The sequence below is a fragment of the Cydia amplana genome, chromosome 27 (genome assembly GCF_948474715.1).
Source record: "Cydia amplana chromosome 27, ilCydAmpl1.1, whole genome shotgun sequence".
Taxonomy (NCBI): Eukaryota; Metazoa; Arthropoda; class Insecta; order Lepidoptera; family Tortricidae; genus Cydia; species Cydia amplana.
Window position 1 is genome coordinate 7,005,016 of NC_086095.1, and position 27,170 is coordinate 7,032,185.

The 27,170-nt window shown below is 39.5% G+C and overlaps 1 protein-coding gene and 1 long non-coding RNA gene across 2 annotated transcripts; both read right to left on the bottom strand.

The window, feature by feature from the left end:
* Positions 1–9,859: 9,859 nt before the first annotated feature.
* LOC134660591 (uncharacterized) lies at positions 9,860–11,947 on the bottom strand. Its single transcript, XR_010097896.1, has 3 exons — positions 11,837–11,947; positions 10,204–10,368; positions 9,860–9,911 (listed from the first exon to the last, which is right to left on the bottom strand). It is a non-coding gene; the product is annotated as an uncharacterized LOC134660591 (long non-coding RNA).
* An 8,841-nt stretch (positions 11,948–20,788) lies between these two features.
* On the bottom strand, positions 20,789–26,808 carry LOC134660434 (uncharacterized). The gene is made up of 7 exons (XM_063516177.1): positions 26,633–26,808; positions 24,883–25,091; positions 24,126–24,273; positions 22,997–23,140; positions 21,996–22,084; positions 21,367–21,500; positions 20,789–20,897 (listed from the first exon to the last, which is right to left on the bottom strand). Exons 1-7 carry the CDS (start codon positions 26,712–26,714, stop codon positions 20,789–20,791), a joined length of 915 nt encoding a protein of 304 aa, XP_063372247.1. The 5' UTR covers positions 26,715–26,808.
* Positions 26,809–27,170: the final 362 nt, after the last annotated feature.

The following is a 27,170-nucleotide window of genomic DNA, read 5'->3' on the forward strand; positions in this document are numbered from 1 at the left end:
GTACATCCCTAATTTATACACCATTTTTCTGATACAGGAGATGGAACCGCCCGGTAAGCAAAACAATGCTTGTGTTGGGAGGTCCCGCTTGTCCGTAGGTTGTAAGTAGTACAGTTTTTTTTTTATTACAATGAGGAATAATACTATAATTATAAGTATGTATAGGTAATAACACAGATTTACTAGTCACAATTCAATTCATTTTTACAATTCAATATATAAAATCTTCAATTGTGCTAGTCCTCTCATAAAACGTAAAAATGTGTTGCTTTCTGAAAAAGAACTAGTTTAATCCTAATTATAATGCTCCCATGAAACTCGAACATATTAAAGTCATTTTTAACGGGTCACTCACGTATTATTACGAGTATAGGCGTGCGGTCGGTGTTCTGTGAAAAAGATGATCGAAATCAGAAATTTTATTTAACTTAATAAAGGGGCCCACAGATTACAGTTCACCGGACAACATCAGCCTGTCAGTTAAACGCAAAAGGTGATAGTTCCGAAGGCTGATATCGTCCGGCGAAGTGGTAATCTGTGGGCCCTTTAACAGGTGACTCGTTATTAGCTAGTTTAATCTTTGAATTGTCCTGGTGTAAATCTCACAAACGTTGTTTGTAACCCCGCGCTGGGGTGAAAAGCCATACTCCTGCGTACTGGAACGCGCAGGGGTATGACGTTCCCCATCGCAGGGTCAGATTAACCTGTTTGTGGTAATCCTGGATAAATTCCTCGTTAAGAGGAAAGATGACGAAGTCACGTGATCACTTCTCCATACAAACAAACGGCCGCCCGTATTTCTAGCGAGGACCGATTGACTCAAATCAATGACTTTAATATAACCCAATTTAAGTATCTAGGTCATGTTGTTGCGGCCGACCTCAAGGTCGATATAGATATTGAACGGGAACGAAGGGCCCTGTCGGTGCGGGCAAATATGATACGAAGGTTTGCGGGTTGCTCCGGGGAGGTAAAGATCACTCTCTTTAGAGCGTTCTGTACTTCCCTGTATACCTGCAGCCTTTGGGTTCAGTATTCGCAACGGGCCTATAGGGCCCTTCGAGTCCAATATAATCATACCCCGCAACGGAGCTAGCAAAACCGTAGCATATGACAGTTTTGTGCCAGGGTTGGCGATTATGATGAACCATTTTGCTTTAACTTTATTGTATGTAAGATTAATAAAATTGAGCGAGAACCTTGTTGACCCTCTTCCGATATAACCCGGTTTAATTTACTGTCAAATAATATAAATTAACAGGTCAATGTCAATATTAGATGCGTTTCAATGTATCTGTTATTTTGTTTATAAAATCACGTTTTTTTTTCTCATTTCTTTCAAATATTAACATGGAATTTTCATTGCTTGAAAATATTGGTGTGTTTAAAAACAAAGATTTTTTTTGTACTTTAGTTTATGCGTAGTAGTGATAACCCTGACGTACAACTGCTACAGATTTGCTAGCTCCGTTGCGGGGTATAATATAATAACGCGTTCCGGGTGACGATGGGACTGCCTCGCTTCTGTAGCGCATCAGGGATGTTTGCTGAGGCGGGCGTCGATTGTTTTCAGGCGACCTTGCGTGGGCGCGCCGCATCCCTGATGCGCCGGGTGAGGGACAGTCCCAACACCATCTTGAGAATGATAGCGGAGAAACCAGACTGTCCCATAATACTCCACTGTGAGGGACTACATTCCCCTACAAGTGTGATACAGTGGTAGCAAAAATTGAGTTTGGCTACCACTGTATTACTTATATCTATGTGTCAGTTCTAATGTGTATATGTTGTGTTTATGTGTAATTCTTGTATGTTTATTGTTGTATATAGCTATGTGTGTAAATCACATGAAATAAATATTTTTGTTTTTTTTTTTGAATATAATAAAATTAAGTCCCCATTTTCAGAAATCAACAAATATCCTCCTAAGGCCCAAGGTCCTACCCATAGTACTTATTAACTTTGTTATTCAGACCCAGTTCCTTCAACAATTGTGTAGTCATAGCGAACCACGGTCCTACCAGTAGGACTTAATAGAAAACCCATCATTTTGTTATTAAATTACGAACTTCTAAAGGACTGTTTTGTTTTGTCTGTGAGCCCTTTAACAAATTCGCAAAAAAAAAAACAAAGTGCTGTAGTAGGTGCTGTATAAAATACAATAAAAAAAAGTCTTCTAAGTACTTGGGTCTGAATGAGTATAAAACAATAGTACTACTGTTAGGACTACGGGCCGTACTGACTACATACTCAATTTTTCGTTGGGCCTTAGGAGGATATAACTTAGATAAAACCTGATTCTGAACTAAATCATGAGAAATGAGCATACATCGGGGTTTTCAGTGCAGGAGTGTTTTACACTAGCCAAATAACAGGTAAAAACTGTAAAAAAACGATACTAATTTAACATTTCTAAGCACATTTGGATCTTACTACCTATTGTATTGTATTGTAGTATTAGCGATTTTCCGCAACTCGACGTCCTGCGCCTATTTTGCGTGATAGGGGCTAGTCCTGCCAGCCCAGCTCCTCAAGGAATCCTACCAAACCTATGATGTTGAGTAGGACCTCGGGGAGATCTCTCGGGGATCCGAGATGTTTTGCCCTGTATGGGGCAACTCCACTGCATTCCAACACCACGTGAGAGGCTGTTTCTTCCTTCTCCATGCATCCACGGCATAGGGGACTGTCTGTGACACCTGTTATAAAAAGATGTTTGTTAAAAAGTCCATGACCTGTTATGACACTGGTTACCATACTCAGTCGAACTTTTCCTAGTTGAAGGAGTGCCCTTGTGAGCTTACCGTTGATGCCAGGCATGGCTTGTTTGGCCTGTCTGCATCCAGTCTGGTTTAGCCAGTGTTGTGTAAAACGTACGTTACCTTACTACCTACGTTTAATTCATAGTTTGGTAATTATTTTACAATAAACAAAGTTATAAATACACGAAATCATTCCCGCACCGAAAACCCTGTATGGAGATGAGACGCGTGGTCTTTTTCGATCAGAAATCGATGAAGGAAGTCCCGTACAAACGCATTTTATTTCGTGTATTAGAACTTTTTTCGGCGTTTAAAGCCGATAATTATTCCTTTGGGCATATTTTTCACCATTTGTCACAGAAAAAGGAACTCATAATATAGCTGCAAATCTACAGAAAATTTGCGTTGTGCGTGACAACGCTAGACGGCAACGCGGGGCAACTTCACGGAATGCTCCCACATGCGGTCTTGGGTCTGTTTAAATAAGAAATCGTCAAATCGCCGTACCTGTCGCTATTACATCATCACATAAAGTAAAACTTACAAAATAACCTCCACTTGCCTTTATCTAGTTACTTACCAATAAAATTTAGGCATGCGGCTATTTTTGAGGTTGGAAATCGATAGCGAACCGGTTGTTCCAATGAATAACTTCCCGAAAATCTTTTGAAATTTATTAACACAACTATATTAGTTTGTCGGCCAAAATTAAACAGCTGATAAATATGAACCATTCTCAAATCTCAAGGATAAAAGCACGAAAAGAAAAGATGAATGAACCATGAAGTTATATTTTTTAAACTGGAGCGAGTTGTCACTTTTTTTGCCATACTAATTTAAACCTTATCACCGAGACAGAAAGTTGTTCGTACCAGACTAGAGAAAACGGTCCACTTGAGATAAAAAAACCCGAGCCCTGTGTCTCACTCGCACATGTTGCCAATGTTAAAAAGATACCATTGTGGTAGAAATTATATCATTAAACTACTGAATTTAATTACCTTCTTATACAATTTTAGTGCTATATTCAGATTACAGTTCTGATATATTTTAAGTAATTTGTAAATAATTATGATGCCAATATTATTAACTGATTAAACCAAGCGCATACACAGCAAAAAAAACCTAAATTTTAGTATGGTAGGATTTGTAGTAACTTTAAATATTAATTGGTATCCCCAACTTGATGACATTTCTTCAAAACACGTGAATGCGAAATTTCTTAAAAATTGTGAAGAAATGTTATGTTAAAGGTTGTTGGAGTGAAATAATTGCTAATTGTGGAATATTGTTTCACAAGAAAGCCACAATTATTACATTTTACTATAAAAATACAAGACAACATTGTCAAACTCATTAGGGTGACTATGATGTCGGCACGTTGTGAATCGGTCTCACAGAATTCTTATTATTAACGTAGGTAATGTATAGTGCATCAAGCAAATCTTGTCAGTAGCAATGTACTGCAAATTAAAGTAGGGTAACACCATGTAACACTCAAAGAGCAGAATTGCGCTAGGAATAGCAGCAATGTACATCGAACCAAAACGTGTTTATTTTTCCGCCCTTAATACTACCATCTATGGAATTATCATAACCTCAAATTTTAGTAATGTTTACCGTCAACGAGTATGATTGTACATTGCAGGCACCTTAGCTTTGCTTGAGGTCATGCATAATCTTGGTATTTAATGGTGACAGCAAAAATTTCTCTTGAAATAGAAACGATTCAGAATGTAAACAATAAGATGATGGCTGTCATTCACGATCCACATTCCACAGATAACACACAGATGACACGCGATTTTGGAATTATTCGAACACAGTGTTGCTAACCCGCGATTTTTCAAATTTGCCGCCTTTTACTACTGACAAGATTTGGTTGATCCAGTATAAAAGTAAGTTTAACTTACTAGGTATGTCTTTATTTCGGCATGTTTAATTTAAGATTTGTTATAGAATACCTAATTGAAGGGATGTTTACAAAGACAACATAACTGATTAGAGCGGTTGTCATTTTTTTTAAGAACATGTTAATCGTTTCAGGTGTCAACCAGTGTAGTCAGTTATGTTGTTTTTGTAAACATCCCTTCAATTGCCAAAATTAAAAACCAAAGTGCTTAACTCCTTAAACATTACAGACTCTCATTTATACATAATATTTTGTTACGGAAAAGGTGTGTCAAACTGTTTATATATATGCAATCGATTCTTTATAGGTAGGACACATTTCCGTCAATAGAAAAAAGGCACCAACTTTAAAAAAAACGTCATATTTGCTAAACAGATCTTCAATGACGCTTACACTTAAAAAAAGCTGAAGTGGACAAAAGGGAAGCCTACCTTTATGAACATACCATGAGTGAGTGCTAAAGAGGCCGACTACAAATGAAAGAAAAAACCCGACTACTTAAAATTTCACTTTATTTAGAAAATGTCACACCCTACTGATATATTTCATGTTATCCTAATATCCCACATACAGATGTCTTATGGTCACCCTAATTAGAACGAGATGCAGGGCTCTAGTTTGACTTCTCATGTGGACACACTTTTTGGTCAATGTACTCGATCCAGTTTATTAACTCTAAATCCGTGGAATGAACTGTGAATGAGTGACGTTAGTGACGCGACGACGCGTCTACATGGGCAGAGTTACGTTCAGAAATCGTTGTATATTATTCCTACCAGAGGGGCTACCGCGAAAACCAAAATTCGCAAATTGCGGGGATCTTTCTCTTTTACTCCAATGAAGGCGTAATAAGAGTGACAAAAAAAATGCCCGCTATTTGCGAACTTCGGTTTTTGCGGTTATAGCCCAGCTCCTACGGACATACATTTTAAGTAGTGTCCAGACGGGACAATCCCACAATCTGATTAAATTGACAATTTGTGTGTACGCAATAACGAAATTGGCTCCGAATTTGATTTGATTATGATTATAGCCATAAGAGACTACCGCACCGCATCGCAACCTTGGTGTGGTGCGGCGGAATTATAGCTTGTCAAGCAGATCTTGTCAGTAGAAAAAGGAGGCAAATTTTACTGACAAGATTTGCTTGAGCTTTAGTATTGTTCATTATTTTTAATGGTTTTCGAATGTGTAAGGTCACAGAACATATTAAGAGGTTAGAATGAGAAATACTACCATCTATGTTAGAATGGCTATCGCGCACAGTTAGTATCGGAACCGGTGTCGCCGCTCGTTCCTCTCCACATTTACTAACACTCGCGCAACGGTAGTAAAAACTAGCTAGCGCCTTGTGTGCGTGGTGAATGGATACGCCTCCTTTAAACAAATTTGATGTCTGGCTTCTTAATCTGTAGGTTATTGTGGCGCAAAAAGGCATGTTTACTTCGTTTTTCGGTCAGCGAGGGCGAGTAGCATGCGAGCGTTTGCTCAAAACCCCGCGGCGACACGTACCCTGCTTGCATCGCCATTCTACTAGGTAGTCGCCGTACGTGCGTTATGACGCAGCTATAAGTTAGAGCGAGAAAGAGATATATTGATCTATGTTATATCCAAGGCCCCAACGTTGTCGGTTCTCAGTACAAAATTTAATACTACGGAATAGCGATTGATTGAAGCTTCGATATCTTAAATTATTCATAAAAAATAAACACCATGGAAATGCTAATGGATACTGAATACTTTATAATATAATAGGTAATAAAAGTCAATTATTGCGAAAACATATTTTATTTGGTTATAATGTAAATTTTATATATGTGGCGTTCCATATATGCCTCCTTTAGGCAATAATTCAAATAATTATAACGGGGTCATAATTAAAGGTACCTAACCTTAAAAAAAAATCTAAATTAATGATTACAAGATAAATTCTATACCTGGTTTAATTTATCGCCCGTATTGGATTTACACACTGCCTTTTTTACTGACAAGATTTGGTTGACCAGCTATACTTACCCTGCGTAACTATACTGGGTCGAACAAATCTTGTCAGTAAATAGGAACAAAAAAACCGGCCAAGTGCGAGTTGGATTCGCGCACGGAAGGTTCCGCACCATCAACAAAAAATAGAGCAAAACAAGTAAAAAAAAACAAGCAAAAAAACGGTCACCCATCCAAGTACTGACCCCGCCCGACGTTGCTTAACTTCGGTCAAAAATCACGTTTGTTGTATGGGAGCCCCACTTAAATCTTTATTTTATTCTGTTTTTAGTATTTGTTGTTATAGCGGCAACAGAAATAGGTACATCATCTGTGAAAATTTCAACTGTCTAGCTATCACCGTTCGTGAGATACAGCCTGGTGACAGACGGGCGGACGAACGGACGGACGGACAGCGGAGTCTTAGTAATAGGGTCCCGTTTTTACCCTTTGGGTACGGAACCCTAAAAACTATACTCATCTTTTTCTTTTGGGTGCTAGTACTAGTGTTAGACAAAGATAGTATGATTCTCTCTGTCTATGTTTGAAATCAAACAGACCTTTGACACACTATATATAATTCAAATAATATATATATGAAAACTAAGATCTTCACGAGTTATTTTATTTTATTTAAAGGTTTATAGGGCTATTCATTCATGTATTGCTCATTAACTATGTTAGTAACAAATACCTACATAATAACGTTAGTCAGATATAACTTACAATATACCTAATACATTCTTCTATCATAAAAATATTGTAATAAAGGCACAATTCATCTAAATATTATTATTCAAAATGGACGGAAATAATTCCATAAGTACAATGATATTATATATAACTATAGATAAGTTATACTCATACATAAAAAAGTCTATTTTTTTATTCGGTAGACTGAAATGACAGTTCATAGTATGAACATAAAATGTCATTTCATACTATGAAACGTCATTCTAGTCTACCGAATAAAAAAATAGACATGAGCACAAAAAATACTTCCATTCCATATTTATTCGATACCTACGAAGGAATCTGTTATTTTTGATTAATTTTCGCATTCTATTCATCTTTGTCATACTCGTTTTAAAACATGAGCGTGTCTCTTTCTCTTTTGGTGAGCGGAATATCGTTAGCACGTGCATATTTCTCGCTTGCTCGGGTGCGACTAAAGGCAACTTGTACAATTTGTCACAAGGTAAGCGCTTCAATTTTGGAACGCCTATAACATCTTGAGTTATAATAAATCATTGATCCCATATCTCCATAAGGCACATATTTATGAATACATAACTATTTTACTATATTTTATATAACATTTTTATACCTACTTATTCTTTTAAAGTGTATAAAAAAAATATTGCTTTCCCAATAAAGTATAAAATATTAACATTCATCATAATAAAAAACTCACCACTTAAAATATAGTGTTAATATTTTTACAGTAGGTAAATATGAAAACTACTTACTTATACATAAAAGTGTTATCAAAATTGTCAAAAATATAACAGTATTTATTTATTTATTTAACCATAATTCAAAAATTCTATTAATGTTATCTCTCAGACCAAATGTTTTAATTCTCTACATTGAAAAAGTGTTTACTTTTTCAAAACTTTTTTCTGACAAACATTTCTCTCGAGGTGCCTTTTCAGTGACGCTTTCTGCGTAAATTTCTGCTTACAATTACCACATTTATACGTTTCTTTCGTCCCTACATGTATAACCAAATGCCTATTCAAATGCCCAATTTGAAAAAAGCCTTTCTTACAATACTTACAAGCATAAGGTTTGGGTTTCATATGATTACCAATATGAGAAACTAACATATCTTTCTTCTCAAAACGCTTATTGCACATGTCGCATTCATATTTATGCATATGAACCCTCTGATGTCTCCTATAATTCGACGAATTAACGAATTGTTTCGGGCAAAATTTACAGAAATATTGCATTTCACCCGTATGTACTAGTTTATGGTTTTTTAATAGATATTTTTCGCTATATTTTTTGCCACAGACGTCACAAACGTGGGGTTTTAGGCCAGAATGCATGCGTCTATGTCGGATCAATACAGCGTAATCAGAGAATTTTTTAGGACATATATCACATGAATATGGCTTTTCACCAGTATGTGTTCTTATATGGTTAGTCAAACCGGCTCTGAAATTAAACTCTTTATTACAAAAGTCACAAACATGACGTTTTTTCGACTTAACTTTTTTTATTTTATTTACATTCAAATTCGGTTTTTCATCACTATCTGAAGTTTCTTGTTTTGATTTTTTCTCGTCATATTCTGAATCGGTATCGTTATATTCCGAATCGGTTTCGAAAGTTAAGTTGCTGCTGTATTTGATAAACTGTTGTTTTATTTCTTCTGTCTTTTTATTGTTGATTCTTTGGCTTCTCCGATACACGCCTGAAATGTGTTATAAATTCTTATTAAAAAAAAACATAATAAATAAATAATTTTTTTATCAAGCAGAACAGAAACGTCTGCGAACCAGACTGTAGGGATCCAGTGGTCGCGAGTTCAAGTCTCACCCAAGACAGTGAATTTTTTCCACTTTTAATTTATTCAGATTTATTTTAGGCAGACTGAGTTAGGTACTATAGGTAGCTTTTATAACATTATATCACTACACGTTATAAAACAAAGTCCCCAGCCGCGTCTGTCTGTGTATTTGTGTGTTTGTATGTTCGCGATAAACTCAAAACTACTGAACGGATTTTCATGCGGTGTTCACCTATCAATAGTGAGGAAGGTTTAGATGTATAATTTGTTAACCCTTGCGAAGCCGGAGCGGGTTCCTAATTTATATATAAGTTATAGCGTAGAGAAAAAAATACATAGATTGCTCAGTTTTGCTACCAAAAACACTACTATTCTATTATTTTCAGTGTCGACATCTAGCATCGAGTAGCTACATCTATTGTCAAGTAGCAGTACTGATAATTCCGCTACTCGATGCTAGATGTCGACACTGAAAATAATAGTCTTTTTGGTACCAAAACTGATGTATGAAGTGAGCACTCTTGTCTTACTAGATTTCTCTATGGTTATAGTAGGGAATTTAAACTCTTACCATTTTCACAATCAGCAACCTCGTCCTTCAAAAGCTCGTCCTTAAGGTCTGCGTCGACATGCGACTGATGCGAGGCAGGCGTGGCACTCGTGGTACTCTGGGGGCCAGCACAAGCTAACGTGGGCGCAGCGGGTTCCTTTTTAATATCAGCTGTTAATTTGTCTTGATCTGTAAAGAATAATAGTATGTTATAGAAGTAGTAGTAAAACACTTTATTGTACAAAAAGAAACATAAAACTTAAAAAAAAACACAAAACATTTGTACAAAGGCAAACTTATCCCTTTCAGGGATCTACATATGTATAGGAGGAGTTATAAACTAACAGACAATGACGACATAAAAATTTACTGAATTTTTGATACGGTGCCAGACAGACACACACACAACGGTCAAACATATTACACCCCTCTTTTGCGTTGGACGTTAAAAATAAATAGAATACATTATTAAAACACTCACAGATTTGATAGTCAGCGCCCATGGTTTCAGGAGTCAAGCCAAGCCGCACCATCTCATTCGTGCCCAGGTCTTCAACCAGCAGTAAGTCATCTTCAGCCGGCTCCCGTTTTATACTTGCTGGTTTTGGGGACATGTCTATTTGGTTGACATTGGCATTATTCTGACCTGGAAATAGCAAGGATAGCATGGTAGAGTTAGACCAAGACTAGGGTTGCCATCCGTCCGGGTTTCCCCGGATTTGTCCTGGTTTGGAGGCTGCCCGGGAAGGTTTTCAAAAAGTGTCCAGTGAAAACCTTTTTAGAATAAAAAAAAGCAATTTTTTTTTTTAATAATTACTGCCTATCTTCGGACACGTCCGGGGAAAAAATGCGAGTTACGCCAAATGTCCGGGTTTTTAATTTTAAAGTCTATGTCCGTGTTCGGCGAATTTAGAGATGGCAGCCCTAACCAAGACAAGTCTGCAACAATTTTGATAGCACACGCACGCAGTGCAAGTGTTATTTATATGTCAATTTTTCATAGAACGTTGACGTTTAAAATAACACTTGCACTGCGTGTGCTATCAAAATCGTTGCAGACTTATTCTGGTCTAACTCAGTTTCCTTTTTAATGTCTCATTCACCAGTTCAGCAGTTTAAGCTTAAAGAGGTAACAACAGACATATAGATTAACTTTAGCTAAATACATACATAATTATGTCACACATACAAATGCATGTACAGATGTAGTGCATAATTATTTTCCATCGTATTTTCCCGGAAACATATGAACGGGTCTTGTTATTTCACTCAGTCTCGGTACAAAAAGTACTGAGGTTGACTGAAGTAGCACGACAAATACGAACGAACGAAAAAGAAGGCTCAAGTTTCTAGGTAATTAAACTATAGCTGGTAAAGCAGATCTTGTCAGTAGAAAAAGGCGGCAAATTTGAAAAATGTAGGCGCAAAGGGATATCGTTCCATAGATAATTTGAATTTCGCGCCTTTTTTTACTGACAAGATTTGGTTGACCAGCTATACTAATATCTTCTCCGAGACCAAGGGGACAACGCCGTCCTCGAAACGTTGGAGGTAAATCTTAAAACATAGATACATGATTAAGTCCCGTTGTACAATTTAATAATGTATACTAATATATTTGATTATGGTAACACACTTACCATAATCACTACTTATGTTCTCGGACATCAGATGCACCATGTCATCGGACCCCAAGGCCGGAGCGTCTATAGCAGCCTTATTGTTGTTTGTCACCAATTTACTTTGGCCTGAAAATTAAATTAATAGGAGTGGTAATTTGGAAAACTAAATTTTAAGGAGTAGGATAAGGTTTTATAAGTATAGCTATTTAAATTAAATAACCGGCCAAGTGCGAGTTGGGCTCGCATTCCAAGGGTTCCGTACATTAAGTCCGACTCACGCTTGACTGCACATTTCTAATAGGTTTTCCTGTCATCTGTAGGTAAAGAACTATTTTGGTTTGGACAGACAGATAGACAGACGCATGAGTGTACCTATAAGGGTTCCGTTTTTTCCTTTTGAGGTTTTAAATTTTCTCTAATGCTCTAAAATCTAAGACAGTACTGATACGCTAGTTTGTTGATATTATTAAAAAACAAATTTAAAAAAAATACCATTCAGCTTATGGGCCAAGTCAGAACGCTGCAACACTATAGGGCCCAAAACTAGTTCTTGTTTGATTTCATGTCCTTCATACAAAACTTCACTAGTCTTTCCATTCCACTCCGACTCTGACTTCACACTTTTCACGGACATATTAATAGTCCAACATAATTAAAAGATAATTTAACAAATCTCAAAGTAGTCTGCAAGAACCAAAAGTAAAAAAGAAACTAAACAGAAGTCAGTTTGTCACGATAAATCTAAAACTACATATTTTCTACTACGTGTCAAAAATTAAAGAATGCAGGGTAAGGTAAAACAGGTAAAACAACTAAATGAAAATTCTAAACAACCTTGTAAACTTGTAAAAATAAAATAAATGGGCCATTCACCTCACCTGTCATCAGTTCATATGTACAACGGACAAGCAAAAATAGTCCTTTTTACCTTGTTTTAGAGCTTATTACGATGTATTTGCACGAAGGTGATACTTTGACAGCTGTTGGAGTTGTGTTTCTCTAATTTATACTGGGTCACCAATCTTGTCAGTAAATAGGAATAAAAAAAAACTATACTCATCCTTCTTCTTTTGGGTGCTAGTACTAGTGTAAGACAAAGATAGTATGATTCTCTCTGTCTATGTTTGGACCTTTGACACACTATAAAAAGCAAGTTCACTCAATAAATTGTAGTTTTATTTTAAAAAGTAATTTTGAGAAACTAAGAAATTTTTAAATTAAATAATATATAAAAATGCGTTTAATTTTAAAAATTAGATATATACTTGGTCAACCAGATCTTGACAGTAGAAAAAGGCGGCAAATTTGAAAAATGTAGGCGCGAAGGGATATCATATCATAGAAAATTTGAATTTCGCGCCTTTTTTTACTGACAAGATTTGGTTGACCAGCTATATGTTACTTTTTAAAGTGGTAACATCTATCGCACCGCACCGCGACCTTGGAGCGTCGCACCCATAAGTGAGAGCGAGAAAGAGATGTTACTAGCTCTCACTTATGAGTGCGACGCTCCAAGGTCGCGTTGCGGTGCGATAGTCTGTTACGGCCTTTAGGCTAGATACTAAAAAGTTGATATGTTGGCATTGTTGGCAAGCCTGCATTTTGCATTTTACGCATTTTATTATAGCCGTTTAAACTCTCGCGCGAGCCACGAGACGAGCCGCGAGCCGCGCCACGAGACGCGAGTCCACCGTTTACACTCGCGTTCGGCTTGTCATTCGGTTATAAACCTTATTCCGTGTCGTTAGTGTTTAAATTATATTAGCTCGACGAGCTTGCGAGCCACGAGACGAGCCGCGAGCCCACCGCTTACACTCTCGTCTCGTGGCTCGCGCGAGAGTCTAAATCGACTACGAGAGTTTAAACTGGCTATATTACAGTTGATTATTAATCTGTGGCAGCGTCTTTTGCTGACCTTGCGTTCACCTGACAATGACATGTTTTTGTTTTGTGTGCAAAACAAAAATAAATAAATACTAACTCAGTTATTTTAGTCCTATGAATTAAATAACTAAAAAAACAATTAACATAAAATAAAATTGCCGAATTTGCGCCGTTTTCCTTTATTCAGAATGTCGTTAAGGGTTCGGGAGAGTTATGATGAAAATGAGGAGAGTCCTAGCGAAGCCGGGTCTTTAGGAAGTCTGTACGCTGACCATGAAATAGACGAGGATCTGGTGATTGGTCCCGTGGAAATATGGAAGCCGAAAGTTACGTTGAAATTTATTGGTGAGTCCTGAAAATAATTATCATCTATTCCACACACAAGTAAATTATTCTAAACTAAACTATGACTTGTTGTTGTTATCCTATGGCACCCCAGAGGTGCAAAGGGCCTTCACAAGGCCGCGCCACGCTTTCCTACACTAAACTATGGACTTCAATATAAAAAACCTCACCAAAGTGTCCTGCCTCTGGAATGGTGCCAAGGATGGTTGCATTGCACCTTTGCACCGCCGCTGGGCAAAGAAAGAGCTTGCTCTGCGCCCGAGACACCTATTAGAATTTCACACATTCTCCAGAATATCTTCATATCACTCTGACACATATTTACTTCTCACTTTTTGTGGGCTTTTCTATGTTAAATCTTGGAGTAAAATTTGTTAAAAACGGGTGCCGCTAGCTATCATATGGGATGTTCCATAAGATTGTATCTTTCTGACAATCAGCACCACTTTCCCTCCAACCGACTGCCCACCTTGACTATAGCCCAGAATGGCTTATAATTACCACAAAGATGCATATTTGGTAATTTTTTTTTTAATCTTAATTTTTAAAGGCGTTTTGTCACACAGTGACTATGTCACCCCTGTAGTGAGATCAAGTAATAATGTAGAAGCGTAGCATTACTTACACCACTACATTATTTTTAAGTATAGGTTGCACATCATCCTGGCCTCGTCCGATAGAGGCGAGGCCAGGACGGCGTTGCAACTCCCTAAGTTGGTAGTTTTGATAAATGTTATGTCACTCAGCACCTCGTTGTGGACACATTCCATCAACACATGATGGACGTCTTCTATTTTATCACACTCAGGGCAGTTTGGTGATGCAGTAATTTTAAATACCATAAAATCAGGATTTTAATCCTCGAGTGCATGCCGTAAAAATATAATAAATTGATTTAGTACGGGTTAGCACATTGTTACTGGTGAATTCTCAATGCAACTTGAGACTCCGGTGCCGTTACAGAGATGTAATCGTCTCTCGGTAGATGTCGCTATACGCCACCCCAAAGGCGTGTATGCATGAGGGAAGGAATGGAAAAATTCGCAAGATTCTGGTAGGCTTCCGTAGCTCAATTGGCAGAGCTAACGCACGGATTGCGGAGGTTGCGGGTTCAAGTCCTGCCGGAAGCGTAATTTTTCCATTTTTTCCTTTAATATAAAAATATGGAATATCGCTCGCAGACGTAATCTGCATGTTTAAAAAATTAAAAAATTGATTCATAAAAATATAGTTTAATTAACATTAACCCTGACCTACCCTGATTTAGACCGCCTGTTGTTACCTCTATTGTCTTTGTTTATGTTACTGTAAATTTATTGTAAACTACGAGTTTGGTGAGGTGTGCAATAAAGAGTATAGGATAGTATAGGATTAACAGACTATGTCAATTTGTCAATAGACTTCAATGTTATAACTGCTATATATGGCTTTGTGTGAATTAGAGGACTAAGAGTTTTTCTCCTGGACAACTATTTCTATTCGACACTAAAAAGTTGGTCAACCCTTTTACAAGTTTTCTCTTTAAACAATATTACTCATACTCATACTCATTTATTTGTAAAGTCATTTTACACGTCAAGGAAGAAAATTATAATAGTAACATTAAGAATACTTAGTACATAATTAATACGGTTAAAGGTCAACATGACAGTGGGTAATAATAATTAATACTCATAATTTATTCAATAAGAATTCCTCGTGATTGTAGAACGGGCGCTCAGCTAGCCAGTTTTTTAGGCGGTATTTAAAGCTGGACAAACTAGGCGCTTCAACTATATTTTGGGGTAATTTATTATAGATTGCGGGGCCCATCACGTGAGTTAGTTTGTTGGATTTCACTAATTTACGATCAATATGAACTCATGTTGTTCGTCTTGTATGCTGCCAGGTTGTCTCTTACGTATATGGCTACCTGCATTACGACTATCGCAGGCAGCGTGGGGATACCTAATTTTTTGAAAAGTTGTTTTGCCGGGGTATTTGCTGGCACCTGCGCTATGATCCTGACCGCTCGTTTCTGAAAGCGAAAGACCCTCTCCCATTCGGCACAGCGTCCCCAAAGCTCTGCACCGTACTGTACCATCGAGTGTACGGTGGCGAAATAACATGCCCGGGCCACCTCTGGAGCTACAGCCTTCGCAACTCGACCCAGGGCAAAGCACGCACTTCCCAGTCTACTACACAGTTTGTCAACTTGCTTGTCCCATTTTAAGCCCTGATCGATTTCAAAACCTAAAAATGTAGTAGTGGATGATTGTTCGAGTATTTTACCCTCAATTTTGACTGTCAACGGAGTGACAATGCGGCCCGAAAGATTAAAATGCAAAATATGTGTCTTTTTGAGGTTTAAAGCTAAGCCGTTCCATGTGAACCATTGAGCAAGCTGAGCTGCCGTTTCATTCATTCATATTACCTATATTTGTATGAAAAAATGTCTTGAAATTCAGACATTGTTTTTTTTTTGCCCTCATGCTAGTCATGACTGCATTGATGAATATCCTGCCATTGTCCTTTTCTGTTGAAACACATTATTCTAATTTAAATGAAAATCTTTCTTTACAGGTACTAAAATAACACCCAAGAAACCTGTAAAAACAGTTGAAAAGGCAATCCAACCACCACATTCATGCGAAATGTGTAAAATTAAAAATATCAAGCATTACAGCTGCGATCTGTGTGAAAAACTAATTTTCGCCAAAGTTGGTATGATCGGACACCTGCGAAAACACAGTAGACAAAAAAAAGTTTGCAAATTATGCAATAAAGAGTTCAGAAATGCATTGGGCTTGGAAAAACACATGATAACACATTCTAACGATCGAACTTTTTCTTGCAATATCTGTAAGAAAAAATACAAAACAAAAATGACACTGTTTGTACATAAATGTACACATGAGAACAAAAAGCCGTACAAGTGTAAACACTGCGCAAAGCGCTTTACTTTTAAAGGACAGTTGAAAACTCATTCAAGATTACACACTGGGGAGAAACCATACAAGTGCGAAATATGTTGTCAAGAGTTTACGCACCAGACATCTTTGAATAATCATGTTTTGAAACACAAAGGGATTAAACCTCACTGTTGTCAGTTCTGTCTTGAGCGGTTCAGACAGGTTAGCAATCTGAATAAGCATCTAGAAACTAAACATTCAGATGAAATGACGATTATTCAGTCTCCTAAAGAAAAGGGGATGAAACATGAAAAGATGAAAGTTCAGAAGAGAAAGAAAGAAAAGCAAAATGTTGTTGTAACTTGGTATAAATGTAAAAAGTGTAAATGTATGTTTAGTACTAATGATGATCTTGATAAACATAAGAAACTTCAGCATGGTGGCAAGTGAAAACTAGTTTTTAGGGTTCCGTACACGAAGGGTAAAAACGGGACCCTATTACTAAGACTCCACTGTCCGTCTGTCTGTCTGTTACCAGGCTGTATCTCATGAACCGTCATAGCTAGACAGACCAGTGTCAAGGTTTAGAACACCTCGCCCGCTTAGCAACTTCTGCTGCTGACTGTATATTGGTAACTACCTAATTACCTATACTTTTTTTGCATGGTATGCAGTTATCTTTACTTTTAAATTGCAAGTACATATTTTCTATTGTTTTAACCAGCGTATGCGATACTAATAATTAAAACATATTTTTATGAAATATATTATTACTATCATGAAATACTCTGTTTCTAGATTATTCTTTTTTTTTCCACTATTAATTTGTTACATATCTTTCTCTTTTACTCCAATTAAGGCGTAATTAGAGTGACAGAAAGATTCCCGCAATTTGCGAACTTCTTCGGTGTTCGCGATTATAGCACAGAATAAATAATAGTACTAAGTACAGAAGACTCACTCTCTAACAAAACGCGTCTGTTACGATCAGCACAGAGATGGCCGCTAGGTGGCGACAGCGCCACGCGCGGTTTATGGCTTTCTCCAAAAGGGGCCGAATGGATGTACTTTTAGCTACCTGTAGCAAAGCGACGAAATCGCGGAGTGAGACACGCCTGGTTATAGCTAAATTTCCTGATGAACTACAAAGACAAAACAACAACAAACAATTACAAAGTCTGTCTAATTTATTTATAGAGCAATTACAAATGTTTCCAATGAAAGAAACTCACCCATTTTACATCACGGAAGCAATCAACATATAGCTGGTCAACCAAATCTTGACAGTAAAAAAAGGGGCGAAATTCAAATTTTCTATGCAACGATATCCCTTCGCACCTACATTTTTGAAATTTGCCGCCTTTTTCTACTGTCAAGATCTGGTTGACCAAGTATAATATTAGATTAAGTATATATAGCCGGCCAAACAACAATGTCAGTAGAAAAAGGCGCGAAATTCAAGTTTTCTATGGGACGATTACTCATCGCGCCTAAATTTTTTAAATTTGCCGCTTTTTTACTGACGGAAATGACTTGAAAGACTAAAATTACATTATTGAACAGATTTATTCTTGTTAAACTAAAATTGATCGCAATAAGAGATTAAGTAAATAATATTAAATGTCTATGGTCTGTAATCTGTATTCATGATGAGCTGTCGGAAAGTTTCCGAAATTGCGAAATTTTCACATGGAAAAATTTCAGAACCGTCTTATGGAGATGGTCAAGCCGTCAAGCAGATCTTGTCAGTAGAAAAAGGCGGCAAATTTGAAAAATGTAGGCGCGAAGAAAATTTATATTTCGCGCCTTTTTCTACTGACAAGATTTGCTTGACCATCTATATATAGCTGGTCAACCAAATCTTGTCAGTGAAATAAGGCGCGAAATTCAAATTTTCTATGGGACGATATCCCTTCGCACCTACATTTTCCAAATTTGCCGCCTTTTTAACCGACTTCCAAATCTAAAAGGAGGAGGTTATCAATTCGGTTGTATGTTTTTTTTTATTTTTATTTTTATTTTTTTTTATGTTTGTTACTCCATATCTCCGTCATTACTGGACCGATTTTGAAAATTCTTTTTTTGATTGTATGTATATGCATACAGATTGGTCCCGTTTTTGTCAAAACCCAGTTCTGATGATGGGATCCATGAGGAATCGAGGGAACTCCTCAAATCTTAAAGGCATACATATAGTGATTTTTGTGTTTTTATCAACAAATCAAGCATATACATTCAGAAACGTGACATTTGATGAAGTGGAACTGCTGATGATGATCAGAACAGAACTCTTCAACGACGCATAGTTCACGTTTGGCGATTTGTCCTCTTCGTTATGTTTGTTAAGCAAGTTAAATTTTTAAGTCACATTTTTGTCAAGCTCGAGTTCTGATGATGGGATCCATGAGGAATCGAGGGAACTCCTCAAATCTTAAAGGTGTGCGTATAGAGATTTTTGTATTTTCATCAGAAAATCAAGCATTTTTATTAAAAACTGTCGCATTTGATGAAGTGGAACTGCTGATGATATCAGAACAGAACTCTTCAACGACCCATAGTTCACGTTTGGCGATTTGTCCTCTTCGTTATGTTTGTTAAGCAAGTTTAGTTTTTAAGCCACATTTCTGTCAAGCTCGAGTTCTGATGATGAGATCCATAAGGAATCGAGGGAACTCCTCAAATCTTAAAGGCATACATATAGTGATTGTTGTGTTTTAATCAACAAATCAAGCATATACATTTAAAAAGTAACATTTGAGGAAGTGTAACTGCTGATGATGACCAGAACGAAACTCTTTAACGACGCATAGCTCGCGTTTGGCGATTTTTTCTTTTCGTTATGTTTGTTAAGCAAGTTAGGTTTTTAAGCCATATTTATGTCAAGCTCAAGTTCTAAACATGGGATCCATGAGAAATCGAGGGAACTCCTCAAATCTTAAAGGCACACGTATAGAATTTTCTGTATTTTCATCATAAAATAATACATTAACATTAAAAACTGTCGCATTTGATGAACTGGAACTGCTGATGATGATCAGAACAGAACTCTTCAACGCCGCATAGTTACATGTTTGGTGATTTCGAATTTCGACTTTGACTTGGACTGGGACCCGGACTCGGATCCAGATCCGGACTCGTACCCGGATCCGGTTCGGACCCGGACCCGGACCTGGACTCGGACTCGGACCTGGACTAGACCCGGACTCGGACCCGGACTCGGACACAGACCCGGACCTATGATACCTAAACTAAATAAACCACTATGATTACCATAATTACCATAAAATGTAGGTATAAAGTATGATGAGGCCAAACCCCTCCCGCTCAAACCCCCGTACACCGCACCGCATGCGCCGTTAAGTGGGTTAGGTTAGGTTTGAACTGCTATCCTCACAGAACCGAACAAAAGTGGGTTAGGTTAGTTTAGAACTGCGAGCCTTACAGAAACGAAATGCTTCCTTTTCTACATAGCGCACCATCTACAATAATCTTTCACCGGGCCGCATAGAAGTCGGTTTTTTTTTCTTAAAAATTATTCTACTGTCAAGATCTGGTTGACCAAGTATATATATTTTATACCTATGGCGCTGTGCATGGGAATCGAAATTATGTATCCATTTCCAAAATAAAAGTTTCCTTTATTTTCTGTGAAAAAATTTGAGAACTTTCAACATGAAACATTCCGAAACTTGCGTAACTGTACTCTTTGTGTCCTGTATTATCGTAGTATATACATAAATACTTAGTGGTGATATTCATAAACGGCTGATAACTTAATCAGTTGATGATCGTCGTTCTGTATGCCTTAAGCCCCCTCCACATTCGTGTGCGAATCGCGCCGCGAACGCGAGTGTGGAGTCAAGTCCGCAGATCTACGTGGAGGGGGCTATAGAGAGGGAGAAACTTGGAGGATACAACTAAACGGAGTAGCCATTAACAGGCTTTCCCCTCTGTCAAAAATAGGCGGCCAACGGTCATACACAATGTATGGACTGACGTTTATCTGACATGGCTATTTTTACGTTACGCATACATTTGACGTTCCCCTCCCCCGCAAAAATCGGCAGACTGTTTTGTACAGAAAATTACAGACATGGCGTCTCCGTTTGATTATATCCTCCAAGGGGAGAAACGACGATTATCAGCTAATTAACTTAGACGTTGATGAATAACGACGTAGATATATTAAGCTCCCTCCACACTCGTGCGCGAATCCGCGAACGCGAGTGTGGAGTCGATTTCGCAGTCTGGGAGTGTGATTCGCGCTCGAGTGTGTAGGGGGCTTTAAGTAGGTATCACATAATCCAAAATCATTAATTTCGCCTCACTTGGCGACGGGCTTGTAAGCGAGCTTCCTAGATTTCATGGATATCCACTTGTGTCTGTTGAAGAACCACATCAGCGCTGAGGCCACGGTGAACCAGAGACACAGCCTGCAGAAAAAAAGTACTTTTACACCAGATTTAAAGCCGTAACAGACTACCGCACCGCGACCTTGGTGCGGCGACGCACGTATCGATAGTTAGGCTTCATTCGCACGAGCGCTTTACAAACGCGCGTTAAAAAAGCATTTGAATGACACATATGGAAACATGTGTATTTATTCACACGAAGGCGGGCTTTTTATCAAGCGTTGTTGGATTTTCAACTTTAAGCCTTGGACTTTAAATCGAATTTAGCTTAATTCATTTTATATTATTCTGTCGGCAGATTCAATTACAATGCATGCGAATGGGGCCTTAAAGTTTTACTTTGCCGCGACATCTATTGTCAACTAGCAGAACTGATAATGTCCGCTACTTGACGCTAGATGTCGACTACGAAATTACTCGCATTTTTGTGAGAGAACTGATGTATGGAGTTACCACTCTTTCTTTAGGTACTTATATTTCTCTATGGTACCTAATGGACATCTGCCGGCGGTCGTCCAGCTCCGGCTCTGAGGTCCAGCGCAGGAACGTGGCCACGTCCTTGGCCATCTGCGCGGCCGTCGCGCACGTGCCGTCCGTGTACTCGATGGCGTCGTCCTCGAGTAGCTGGCAACATTTTTAAACTTGGTCAAGCAAATCTTGTCAGTAGAAAAAGGCGGCAAATTTTAAAAATCGCGGGTTAGCTACACTACGTTTGAATTGTTCGAAAATCGCGTGTCATTTATATCTAAAGCCCTCTCCACACAGCGAAATCGACTACACACTCGCGTACGCGGCTTCGCCCGCGATTCACGCGCATAGTCTGGAGGGGGCTTTAAGCTTAAGCTGTTTTGTTTAGAGTGATAACACACTATCGCACCAAGGTCACGATGCGGTGCGATAGTGTGTTACCACTATAAGAAATCAATCAATTCCGCTTCTCATTTATTTTCTGAGCATTGTGATAGCATATGTGACGTTATCTATGAAAAGGGACCTATGTCGATGGCGGTTACGCCATTATTAACGATGCTCCGATATAAATACAATGCCGCACGACGCTGTGCGGCGTAAGCGCCATCGACAATAAGGTCCCTTTTCATAGATAATGCCCCATATTACCTTTCCCATAGCGATGGCTCCGCCGCTGAAGTAGGGGTTATAGTGCTGTCCCTCGCGGAGCACCACGCCGGCGGGCGCGGGGACGTATCCTGACCACATATTATTATAGTGATAACAGACTATCGCACCGCACTGTGACCTTGGTGCGTCGCACTCATAAGAGAGAGCGAGAGAGAGAGAAAGATATCTGTTTCTCGCTCTCACTTATGGCTGCGACGCACCAAGGTCACGGTGCGGTGCGATAGTCTGTTATCACTTTTAGATGAGATAGGAGAATAGTAAGAGAACGCCGCCGGAACAGACTGCAGCATTTTAAAGGTAAGATAAGAGATAGTTTATTCAAGTACACACATTACAATGCGCTTATGAACGTCAAATAAAGCTACACCGGCTCCAACCCTACACCTCTGCCTCGAGAAGGTTTAAATCCCCCCTCAATTGGAGGAGGGTATCCCAATATGGGACCGGCAACAAACTCGGCGGGACACATCTAGGGCTATTTAGGGCGTATAAAGCGCTAGTCCCAAATTTTTTCTTTTATCCCTATAGCCCCCTCCACACTCGCGTTCGCGGCATCGCGCCGCGATTCACGCTCAGTCTGGAGGGGGCTTAGCAGATCACTGGCGTTTGTAAGATAAAGCTGTGTCCAGCCATGGTCCAGACGGGCTGGGCAAATCGACCGATTTGATCAGGAAAATAATTGGCGTCAATCTACAATTTAATCACCAATTTAAGATTTATGGTGATATTTCAACCCGCAAGTAAAAAAAAATGCACCAAAACGAAAATACTAGCGTCACAAATTGGTATTCTTGCGTCCGCACCCCATTTTATCGGTAATATCGATCATAATCGGCAGTCGAATTCGGCAAGCCAAATTGGCGTTTGCGTCCGCACGTCCTGATTTGATCGGACAATTTCATCAGATTAGCGAAAAATTGTCACGTCTGGTCTAGACTCCACTTAAGCTACCAGTCCCTATTCCCTGACCCTTTGTATACCTGTGAGCAGCGAAAAGACGTAGTCTTCGCCGCCGTGTCTGCCAAGCACTATGAGGGACAGGTCCGGCGGGTAGGAGCCGTTGTTGGCGTAGCGAGCCGCGTTCTCGTTGGGGTACGGACTTGGGAAGTAGTCGGACAGGCGGCCTGGAAATAACAATTAGTCAATTGACAAATGAGAAGTGACTTGAAAAAGTGTTGATGTTATAAACGCTATCATCAACGTGAATGGACATGATGGTCCTATTTGTCTACGTGACATCGTGATAATGAGGCTCCTTTCAATTGCGTGGTGTTAAATAGTGATACTTATCTCTTCGTCTGGTAGACGCCATTTGTACATGTCTGGGACCCGTTTCTCAAAAGCTTGTAACTTGTAATACAAGCGCATGTCACAATTTGACAACTTTTGTTAGAAAGAGACTTCCACTTGTACCTATTACAAGTTACAAGCTTTTGAGAAACGGGCCCCTGCCGACCTAGCCAAGGTTACAATCGCTATCGCTTCGACAACGAGAAGCATTATGTCTCTCTATCACTCTTCCATATTAGTGCGACAGTGACAGTTGCGTTTCGATCGCTACGGAGCGTAAGCGATCGGCATCTTGGCTACGCGGCCTGGACGTTTGCCGTTCACCCGCTGCTGCCAGGAAGGAATATCGGCTCGTCTGCCGGTGTCCCGCTGCGGGACATTTTTAGGTTCTCTCCCTTGACAGAAAGTTGAGTGCCAAAAATAGGTTCTTCACTGCTCTAAACATATAACAATACGAGATCGTTAGACAAGGATAGGATACCATATGTGTATCGTAAACAAACTTATAAGCTTACAGAAACTTTATAATTCCGTGTTTAATTGGGCGATGGTGCGTTGGCTTGCCCAACCCGTGGCAGAGGCGGCAAAAATATAAAATATGGATGCCGGCAGACGTGGCCATTTTTATTTCCTTCGCCCACACTGTTAACTGTCCATCGGTGGACCTTAGAAGGGGGCTACACCTACACTCGTGCGCGAAGCCGCGAACGCGAGTGTGGAGTCGATTTTGCAGATCTGCGATTTTGCACATAGTCTGGAGGGGGCTTTATGCCTTTTGTAATAAGGTCTACCGATGTACAGGAGTGTTGCTGTTTGTACCTGGCCTTTCGAAGTACTCGCCGGTCTCGTCGGGCCCGTCCCGCACCATCACCTCCGCCGCCTCCGCCTTGGCCTGCTCCTCGGTGTGCGTCACGCCCACCAGGTTGCGGAACGCTATGTACTGGCAGGAGTGGCACGCTTTGCATATCTGCGGTGACACGTTTGGTTGAAGTTAAGTACCTACACCGATGTACATATGTGACGTTATCTATGAAAAGGGACCTTATTGTCGATGGCGCTTACGCCATTATTAACGATGCTCCGATATAAATACAATGCCGCGCGACGATGTGCGGCGTCAGCGCCATCTACAATAAGGTCCCTTTTCATAGATAATGCCCCATATAGTTAGTAATCCAACTTCGAACAAAAGAATGAGCGGATCTCGGGTAAAAACAAGTGACGACGACGCGACAGATTTAGAAGCCGTAACGTAACACATTATCGCACCGTTCAAGGTCACGGTGCGTCGCACCCATAAGTGAGAGCGAGAAAAGGGTATCTCGTTTTCGCTCCACTTATGGGTGCGACGCACCAAGGTTGCGGTACGGTGCGATAGTGTGTTATGACTTTAAGCAGGTTTTCTAAAGGGCCCTCATACACGAGTGTGGAGGGGGCTTAAGGAGGGCGCCGGGGCGGACCGTCGCGATCTTTCTCTTTTACTCCAATTATGGCTTAATTAAAGAGACATAGAAAGATGCCCGCAGTAGACCCCATGTTGCAGTAACTGTCTTTCCAACCTTTGTGCCAACGTTACCTGTTTATAGACCTCGTACCCGCGTCGGATGCTGGCGTGGTCCAGCGCCTGGGTCCAGCCGTCGTGGGTCCACGGCTGGTGATGCGCGTGAGCCAAGTCCGCGTAAGAGGCCTCCACGTACGCGTTTTCGAGGGCGTATAGAAGCGCCCCTGCACCGGCCCCGATTACGCCCAACGTTGATAGCAGGATGGTTTTCGCTCTTGGACATCCTAAAGAAATAACACCACGTTACCGGAGCGTTCAAGGTCACGCGCCGCACTCATAAGTGAGAGCGAGAGACAGATATCTCTTTCTCGCTCTCACTTGTGGGTGCGACGCACCAAGGTCGCGCTGTGATGCTATAGTGGGTTACCACTTTAAGGGTCATAGCGCGTGATAGAGACAGCACGCCCACGCATGCGTTATAAGAGATGGCAAGCCAACTGAGCGTCCACGTCTTCCCAATAGTGCCAGTCTAAGTAGACCCCAGCTCGCGGATTAACAGACTTAGCCGCGGGTCAACTTATAGTCGGCGGAAGACACTTTCTGCTAAGGGAAGGATACTACATATTACATACCACTTTCTATATCCCTCTTTAGTAGAAATTTTCCGACGAAAACGTAGATGTGAGCTTTTTACAGTCAGACCAAGATAACTCTGCAGTGATTTTTATATCACGGACGTGCAAGTGTTATTTAAACGTCACAATTTCTTACAATTTTGACTCTTAAAATAATACAAGCTTCAATACTGCAGAGTTATCTTGGTCTGCTCTAGTCATATTTCAACCCTCCACATTTAGTGTGAACATGATGTTACTGCTATTTGCTATTTGTCACGCGCAAAAAACGATAAAAACCTCGTACTCTACACCGGTAGACTAGTGAAAACCATATATAAATAGATAACAATAAAAATATTTTTATTGACAATAAAAGTTTAACAGGCATGTTACAGTGAACCGAAGGTAAGTCCAAGTCTCGAGCTAATTAGATTTTATTTCATTTTACCATTGGAACTGTACACCAAGGTTTTTAGTGGGTAAACAAATAGTAGTTTATGCAACAGTGATATAATAAGGGTTCTTAAAATTCAAGGGTCGAAGTTACAAAACGAGACGTAGTCGAGTTTTGTAAAAAAAGACCCGAGAATTTTAAGAACCAATTATGAGCTGTTGCATACATTACTTTTTCTATGACAGCTGCAGCAAAAAAAAAAAAAAAAAAAAAAAAAAAAAAAAAAAAAAAAAAAAAAAAAATTGAGTTATCATTAAAAAAAAAAAGTTATTATTAAAAAAAAAAAAGAGTTATTATTGTAAATGAAAACATACCTCTTTCAATCAAGATGATCGGAACTTGTATCTTTAAAAAAAATAAAGCAGTTGTATTATACTCATAAGATGACTGCTAGCAGTCATCTTATGAGCCTATAGACAAAGCATTCAAATGACATTGCTTTAGATATCACTGTCAGTCATTTAATTGACACATTTAAGTGCTGGAGTAGAAAAATGAACAACAGCGGCACAAACGCTATTACGTTTTCCAGACCCGTCTCCATATCGCGCGGCAAACCATCGAACATTGACTCGCGCGGCAGCAGCGCGCAATGGATACCGGGCTGTCACGCGAGCCAACTCGATGCGCCCGGTATCCATTGCGCGCGGCTGCCGCGCGAGCCAATGTTCGATGGTTTGCCGCGCGATATGGAGACGGGGCTTAAGAATCACAAAACTCCGAAGATGAGATGTGGATGTCTCAGTTTAAAAACCTTGCTTGGTGGACAGCCGTCGATACTGCGATCCAAACACAACGAGGCTCTTCAACACCTGACCTCTAAACACGGAAGACATTAAAATATACTAAAATGTTTCGACAACAGTAAAAATTTATGAATACAATCCATTTAAAATCAAAACTGTCAACTTTGTTGACTTTTCTTCTGTTTAATGTTTAACGCATGTTTAATGTCAGTGTGCGGCGAGAATAGAGTTTTATTTTCAACAAAGACTTTGTGGTGGCCTGCTCTACACTCCATTTTTTGGCTCCTAAGCCCCCTCCACACTCGTGCGCGAATTGCAGCTCGAAGCCGCGAATGCGAGTGTGGAGTAGAGTTCGCAATCTGCGATATCGACGCCACACTCGCGTTCGCGCCGCGATTCGCGCATTAGTGTGGAGGGGCTCTACGAGTTTATGGGTCCAAGAAATAAGTAATTTATTCCAAATTCTAGTCATAAAATAAATATAATGTATTGGTCCCCTTAAGACCAGTCCAGACGGGACAATTTGTGCCCAATCTGATTAAAATC

Bases quoted from the DNA above. Each gene is read 5' to 3' on its own strand.
- LOC134660434 (XM_063516177.1), bottom strand. From the start codon at position 26,714: ATGTCTTCCGTGTTTAGAGGTCAGGTGTTGAAGAGCCTCGTTGTGTTT. The intron at 23,141-24,125 runs GTACAAACAGCA...TGTTATTTCCAG, and splicing joins CGAGTACTTCGAAAGGCCAG to GCCGCCTGTCCGACTACTTC. The intron at 22,085-22,996 runs GTATACAAAGGG...ATATGTGGTCAG, and splicing joins CGTCTTTTCGCTGCTCACAG to GATACGTCCCCGCGCCCGCC.